This window comes from Micropterus salmoides, unplaced genomic scaffold, assembly GCF_014851395.1.
Source record: "Micropterus salmoides isolate LMB-PRFRI ecotype aquatic unplaced genomic scaffold, ASM1485139v1 Ms_hic_scaffold_4631, whole genome shotgun sequence".
NCBI classification, from domain to species: Eukaryota; Metazoa; Chordata; class Actinopteri; order Centrarchiformes; family Centrarchidae; genus Micropterus; species Micropterus salmoides.
Window position 1 is genome coordinate 3,695 of NW_024044075.1, and position 8,149 is coordinate 11,843.

Sequence of the window (8,149 nt, forward strand, 5' to 3'; positions counted from 1 at the left end):
AAGTGCTTAAACTAGACATCGTGTATCCAAACCCTGGATGGATGTGTCAGGAAAGATACATTGGTAACTGGTTTTAAAATATGCTCCAAAGTTGGGCACAGATGGAAGAGGAACATATTATGTGATGGTGAAAAAAGAGTGTATAAATTGTGAATAAACTTTGAAATTCAATTTATTGTCATTCCGCTGTTACACTTTTTCAGTTTTGTTTAAACTTTAGTGTCTTTCTAAGAATGGTTGTCTTGAATAGGCAGTGCATTTTTGGATAACATGCTTTTAATTTGGGCAAATATTTTGCTTAATCCAAATGAAAGATGATTTTAACTCAAATTGTATCTTAAGACTTTAACACAAGACTTCACACTCTTATGTGGTGCTGCCACTGCTGCCCAGAACCCACTGGGTTGCATTACTGGCCAGCTATTTTCAATAGGAGATGATTATCCTCTTCCATGAGCTTCCTTCTGAGGTTTTCTCAGGCACCAAACCGTATGTGAATAAACCACAAAACCACATGCCATACTCATTCCTACTTCTAAACAGGCTTGTAGACAGATGAAAAAAACTTTTTTAAAAAACAAGCAGTGGTTTAGAGAAAACCTCTTATATTGTGTTTATTTACACATCAAACACTGTGTTGGAACAGTCATTTCCAAGATTCTGCACAAGTTGTACATTACTTTATGTACAATCTATCTTTAGATTGATGAGTAGAGCCATACACTAACTGCCAGCATGTACTCCAATCATATAATATAATGCACATTAGGAGGAATGGTGAAAAGCATTCACAAATTAAAATGCATAATACTGTTTACTATCATCAGGATTCAATAGCTGAGAGCCAGCAAAGAAAATACCCCACATTATAAATGTCTTCATTTTTATGGCTTCATAGTTTTTTTATTTATTTATCAATGTATTATTGCAGCTCCACATACACACAGCTTTAATTTAAGTGTCTTGCCATGTTTATCGTTTGTTTGGCCCTGTGCTAAGAACTGACACAAAAAACTTCCCCTCATAGGGATAAATAAAGCTGTATTGAACTAAACATTACACACAACAGTAGGCAGCATACTATACATTTACACAGGCCGATACTTCAGTCAGACAAAGTGTGTTATATGCTGGTAAATATGCTGCAATCCCAGGGGAACACAAACACTCAGGGGGTAGGGGAGCGAAGACTAATAAGAGTATGTGATAATTTTGTGGTTAGGTGCAGGTTAAAAGTGCCATATCAAAAAAGGCACAAATCTTCATCCTAAATGGTGACACAGTTATTGGAATAAACAAGAAACTCACAATTGAAAAAAATTGAGTTGATTATTTTCAGAAAACAGTGAGACATTTCTAATTTGTGTTTAAATGTACTGTATATCTATGAACATCAACTTTCTTTAAATATATATATATATTTAAAAGACCCTAAAAATTCTCTTCACTCTACTTAGTGAAGCAAAATCTCTTCCGGATGTGTTGACTACTTGCTCTTACTTACTCACAATGGGACCTTTTACTCCAGGTGGTCCTGAAAATAAAGCCACCTAAGACATGTCCTATCCCACCCAACATTATCTGGCCCAACAACCATGCTAACCCCCCTAGTCTTACAGAGACATTTCTTGTTCTTTCTAAATTGGCACAGCAATTACTTACCACGCTCCACACTAAACATGGCCCACCATGTGTGAGTGGCTTCTACTCACGTTTCTTTGAGGTGGTGCAGTCTGACTCCGTTTATGTTTGGAGGGAAATGATAGGCTACGCTGCATGGTTTTGAGCTCCAACTTCCTTTTAAAACAAACAAGAACTTCGGGAGTCATGAGATTACATGAGAATATTCTCAGCCATGACTTATTTATTTTTAATTGAGATGTACGGGGGCAAACACTCGAGCATTATCAACTATGATGTTTGCATGATTACATACCACATCTGGCAAGAAAAATGCACCAGACTGTTTGCTAGAATTTTTTCTATAAAATGCATTTAACATAATTTAGTTTTTCAGGGATTTTAATGTGTGACCGTTTGTACTCCTGGATAAACATGAACATCATTGTCAACATGTCAGGCCCTTGGCCCTTGCTTTCTCCAGACAGCCATAACTGTTGTCGTTGCTGCTCTCTTCTCCTCCCCATTTAAGTTTCGTTCAGTCAACTGCTTTTAAAAAAAAAACCCTGAATTCCCCCTTTGTCTGCTTAGCCAATAAATAGCAGGAGGGACTCTCAGCTTCAGCAGTCCCACTCTACTCTTCTTACACTCAGCATCCATCTGACACCATGTGGACCAGCACTATGCTGCTACTCCTCGCCTGCTGCCTTTGGTCAGCTGAGGCTCAGAGTGAAGGCAGTAGGAGACAAAGCATCTGGGATGATCAAATCACATTTCAAACCAAAGTCAAGGACCTGTGCACCATGATCATCACTGGTCACGCGGAATACACGAGGCTGAGGCTGTCTTGCCAGGGAAGCAAACGCACCTACTGGTGTGAATACGTCGGCAAGCCTTACACCTGCAGCTCCTACAACAAAAACCCTCGTCACTACTTTGTCCAGATGATGTGGGGCCTCAGAAAGCTCTACAATGCCTGCCAGGGACCAAGGCAGATCCAACCTCATATGTGCAGGAAGGCAACTAATGACTCTCAGATGATTTTCTCATCTGCTTCCTTCTCCCGGTCATCGCCTGAAGATCCTTCTAGGTCAGGAGCAAGACCACCAGCACGGTCTCCAAGACCTCAACCTCGTCCTGCCCCTACAAGGCCTGATTCAGCAAGGCAAGGTTCCACAAAAAACATTCGAGTGACACCAAGAGTAAAAACAACAAAGACAACCAGTCCACAACCAACGACACTTCCAGCGGAGAGCAAGGCTAAGAAGATGGCTCGGCAGTACTGCTGGAGATCCCTTCAAGGCATCTGTTCTTACGTCATTGGTTTGTTTCGGAATTAACAAGGAAGGTGAGCAGCAGTATTCTTCATTAACATTGATTATATTGTTTATGACCAATGTAAAGCTACTTTAGTGGAATGAGGCATTCTGTGTATTTAAATCAAGCTTGCCTTCAGCATTCATTTGCAAAATGCAAACTTCTCTCTTTTTTTGCTCAGAATATTACTGATGATAATTTACAACTGTATATGCACTCCCCCCTCTGTTATATTCACAGATTAACAATTCTGATGAAGATAACTTCTGATGTCTGCTTAAAGTGGTCCTGGGAGGGAACTTCCAGATGAGAAATTTGTTCATCCGTGTTGGAAGAACTGCAGCGCTCTCTTCAGGGAAAGCATGGTACTGCTGCGACATCCAAAGCACGATTTCTAAGTGAACCTTACATGTGTTATCTTCCAAATGTCACAGCTGGAAAAACTCCCTAACTGCTTAATTGTGAAGAATAAATATTTTGCAAAACAGCTATGAAGCACATGTATGAAATTGTACTATGTTCGAGTTTAACTTGTGAGAGGGTTTCTGCAAGTGCACAAACTTTTACAACAATATATGAGCCCAAGATAGAAGAGACAGGCAACTCATTCTTGTCACTTATATGTATTTGTTTGTATTATGTTTGTTTACTTGTATATAATCTACTTACATCACTTAATATGACCTTGAATATTACACTGTTTAGAAAGACCAAGGTTTATTTTGGTCTGAAAAAGTCAGTGGTTTCTGTACTGATTTATTTGACAGAAACAAATAATGAATGTGAAAATTGTATTACAAAAATAAACATTATTCTTGATTATTCTGTGTTGATCAGCTCAATGTTATTACTCCTTCTTGATGATAAACAAAACTACAAAAATCGTGCAAGAAAGTGAAATGTATTGAATTTAGTGACATTTGCAAAAAAGAAAAGGCAAAAATAATAACAATATTGAAAACCACTGCTATACTATATCATTATGTTTTTAAAATAAATCATCATCATAATGACCATGAAACAGTGGAATTACCTGCTACACCATATTTGGCCATTGGGTACCACTGTTGCTCATGTTAAGCAGACCTTCAAGTTCAATCAGGCAGTGATTTTCTCCTACAAGGAAACTGGCTCATTTCAAGATATTTCAAGTCATTTTATCTTTGACACTCTGTACTAACAGACGGTCCAGTGAAGGTCTTAAAAAACCCAGAGTTAGTTTTGTTTAACATAACAGATTAAAAATGAAGTTATCAAAAACACGTGTGACTGAAGCATGCAGCACAATCTGCCAAAACAGATTTAATCCTGATATATCAACATACATCTGTAAGTGTTTGCATGTTTTTACAAACATACCAGTTTAAAGAATAAAGAACTGAAGAAGTCCTTTGGATGAGGGACGAAACGTCTTCCAGTATCTTCAACCAAGTCTAGTTGCCCTTGACTTTAACCTTCGTTGGATACCAGTTTAAAGTCTTTTTCCTTTTCTTAATTTAAATAAATCAGTTAAAGGCCCGAAATAAGATGTCACAGTCCATGAAATAGTGAGGGAGACTAGTGTAAGCACTTTTTAAAAGTGAAATTATCTCATTGTGCAGGCTGTTAAGAAGACTTTTATTTTGGTGATAGTATTTTATTTGATTTCACCAGAATAAGTTTATTAATTGAAAGAAATGTTAAAAAATTACATCACAAGCTTCTACAATGGCAATTATCTCTTAGTTTGAGCTTGATCAAAATACCAAAAATGATTTCACAGGCAATTTGGCTCAAGATATCCGTGAACTTTTTCCTTGGCTGACTAGTGTGAACTCAACAAACTTTTTAAGCCCTCCAATCATGCTGTGTGAATGTGTGTGTGTGTGGTGTGTGTGTGTGTGTGTGAAGGGGAGGGCTGAATCTGCAGCAACATACTGCAGCTGCAGGGAAAGGGGACTCTCAGCTCTCAGTGTCAGGAGTGTAAACCAAAGTTTACTCTGAAAGCTGCAGGTAAGTTTCATCTGTATTGATGCTTGATGACTAATCACTTTGATATTAGTAGGACTTGTAGTGTGTGTACATGGTAGCTGATACTTACTTCACTACCTTCTTTATGATATATCAGCTTCATGTTCTTTAATGTTTAATGTTACAGTGAATTACACACAGTACTTATCTAATTAAATTCATCATATTTTTCCTATTATTTACCATATAATGTTACTATAGAGTGTGTGTCTGCATTGTCTTTTTTACTTTCTATGCTATCACTACATTCATGTCACCCTTTACTTTGATTGCTTCATAGGTTATATTCTAATCTAAATTATATCATTTTATTTTATAAAGGTTTGGGGCTATTTATTCATATCTCTCATTGCACTGTAACTCTTTATTCCTCTGTTCATTCTGATTTGTTCCTTTTATCTTATTATCTTTTACTTTATTTCACTCTTGTAAAAGCCAATTTATATATTGTTTTATGTCTTTTTTAATATCTTAATGTGAAGGACTTATTTTGGTAATTTTTGCCATAAAAGAGTTAACTGTCTTCATCTAACTATCTTTAGCCTTGAGTACCCACATAATGCTTCTGTAAGTAAAAGAGTAATTTCCTTCTAAAACATAGGGGATTTTAATGATTCTTTTGTCAAAGGGAAATGAAAGGGATTTAAGATTAGATATCTAAATCTGAATGTATCCCTCTTGCAGGGTGTGTTCTGCTGGTTTCATGGCTCTCCTCACCAATGTCGCCATCCTGCTTATTCTGGCTTGTATTTCCCATCAGCTGATGTTGAGCAGCTGTCAGAAAAGCCAAGGGAGGAGGGGACGGGGGATGGACAGAAGACAAGACAGGACCAAGCCAGGCCTAAAGGTGGGCCGTCAACCCAAATCTGTCTCTGCCCAGCCCATTAAGGGCAAAATGGTTACCAAAGACAAGTCAGAGTGTACCTGGGAAGCGACAGGTGAGGACCTCTTCATTCTCAGTGTCAGCTGCAAGAAGAGAGACAGGAGCTTCAGCTGTGAGTATGTCTCCAGACCAGCTGTTTGTCCCCAGTACTCTTCCAATGTCAATCTTTACTGGAAGCAAATCGCCAGGGCACTGAAGAAGCAAAAGAATTTGTGCCAGGACAGTCGTGCTTTGGTCAGGGCGGGCATGTGCAGAAGAGCTGCCAGAGAAGCTAATTTCAGACTCCATAATGCACAGAGAAAGACTGACTCGCCTTCCATCCCACTGCCCACACCCAGAGCTGTCAAATCCTGTCAACCTGATAACAAGAAGAGGGCAGAGGAGTACTGCAACGACTCCTGGTCGAGTGTTTGCACCTTCTTTTTCACTATGGTGCAGGATTATGATTGCTGAGACAGAAAAAGTGCAAAGGTGAAATAAATTCAGCTCTCTACATGTCTAATTATACACACTTTACAGAAGAAAGATGTAATCTATTCTCACAGAATAATTTTAGTATTTTATGTAGATTGCACACTGGAAGTATTTCTTCAAATTGTTAATAGTGGTTCTAGCCCTTAATAAATACCTTTTTTATCTAGTTAATGTTGCTCTATGATTCGTTAATTTGGGAGAAATGTATTAGTGATAACTTGATTTTAAAAAGAATACCTTGATTGTTGCCTCTTGTAACCACACATACACAACTTAAGCACAGATATCCTGCATGCCCCTCTCCATTTTTGTGTCTAGTCACCACAACTTCATGTGATTTCATTTAAAGGCATGTTTTCCATCATACTTACTTGATTTTGAAAAGAAGAATTACTTAAATAAGATCACCTTGTTGTCCTTTTAAAACAATTTAATTTATGTCGAAACCCCTTTCATTCTTCTCCAAATGTGTGTGCACTGTCCTGCCGCAGGCATTTGCTGGGAGATTAGCAGTTTGAGCATGTTGGGTATTGACACAGTAATTTAATCAGAGTCAGTGTGATTTTTTAGACGCCTTGGCCTGCATACTTTGGTACTGACCTGCCTCTGAATCCACATTCTCAGTATGAAAACATTAAAACATCACATGCTTAACTTGCAAAATCAGTGTTCATAAATTTAATCCACTAAAAGCCAGTGGTGGAGGAAGCATTCAAATCATCTAAATAAAAGTAAAATACCACAATATGAAAATACTCAAATACAAGTAGTCATGCATTCAAAGTTTCACTTAAGTAAAAGTACACTAAGTATTAGCAACAAAATGTACTTAAAGTATCAAAAGTATATACTTCATATACTTTTGGTAGTTTAACATGTCGCAATGAATCTAACTGATCATAAGTTTTGTTTGTAAAATCTTGAGTTAATGTAGTGAAATGAAAAGTACAGTATTTCTCTATGAAATGTAGTGAAATAAAGTAGCATAAAGTAAAGTCCCTTCAACTCAGGGGCAGATAAAATGGCATCAGTGTAACTAGTGACCAGAATCAATGTTTGGGAAAATTAAGGAAAAATACACAAATCCTGTAACACTTCCTCATTGCTTGTTTGTTAAGTCTATTTCTCTGTTTCAGATTTTACATGTGTTGTTTGTTTAGTATATGTGTATTCTTTCTGACATTAACAGGACCAATAGTTGATGAAATAATGCAATATAATGTCAGGATTAGGCTAAAGTGTCAGTAGCGACATTCAGCAATCATACAGAGATTTTTACCTAAGAGGCAGACACGACTTTCTCCACAGACCAGAACAAACCAGCCTCAGGACATGTTGCATTTTGGGAAAAGGGACTCATTTTGTCTTGATGATTTCAGCTTCATCTCCTGCTGTAACATAATGTATTACCCACAGCTAAAATCCATCAAGTTCAGACTCTCAGCAGGTTGCATTCTGGGCCATGTAGGAAATTCTAATGGTAGATGAGGCAGACTAAAGCAATGTGGCTGCAACAAAAAAGAATATAGAGGGCAGTCACAAAACAACTGCAGGAATGCAGTGAATATAGAAGTATATTTAGGAGGTGTTTTGAAAGCTTTTTAAGCACCAGCTGCTGAAAACACAAGACACATTTCAGTAATCACCTGAATGCTCTGTGCTGCTACATTCTGCTCCATTAGGATAGTAAATGAAAATACATTAAATTAAGTGCTGTCCAACTGTATAGTGATATCTCAGTGAGTGGACAAAATGGGTCACCCATGCATTAGGTTACTGTAGCTCATCCAGTACAGAATGAAAGTGCTGTGTGTGTGAATTATCTAGCTAATGGTGTTCTGGAAG

The 8,149-nt window shown here is 37.7% G+C and overlaps 2 protein-coding genes across 2 annotated transcripts; both read left to right on the forward strand.

Moving 5' to 3' along the window:
* Positions 1-2,258: 2,258 nt before the first annotated feature.
* Positions 2,259-3,695, forward strand: LOC119887994 (fibroblast growth factor-binding protein 2-like). Its single transcript, XM_038698496.1, has 2 exons — positions 2,259-2,968; positions 3,178-3,695. Exon 1 carries the CDS (start codon positions 2,289-2,291, stop codon positions 2,958-2,960), a length of 672 nt encoding a protein of 223 aa, XP_038554424.1. The 5' UTR covers positions 2,259-2,288; the 3' UTR covers positions 2,961-2,968; positions 3,178-3,695.
* A 1,937-nt stretch (positions 3,696-5,632) lies between these two features.
* LOC119887993 (fibroblast growth factor-binding protein 1-like) lies at positions 5,633-7,031 on the forward strand. The gene has a single exon (XM_038698495.1). It carries the CDS (start codon positions 5,651-5,653, stop codon positions 6,281-6,283), a length of 633 nt encoding a protein of 210 aa, XP_038554423.1. The 5' UTR covers positions 5,633-5,650; the 3' UTR covers positions 6,284-7,031.
* Positions 7,032-8,149: the final 1,118 nt, after the last annotated feature.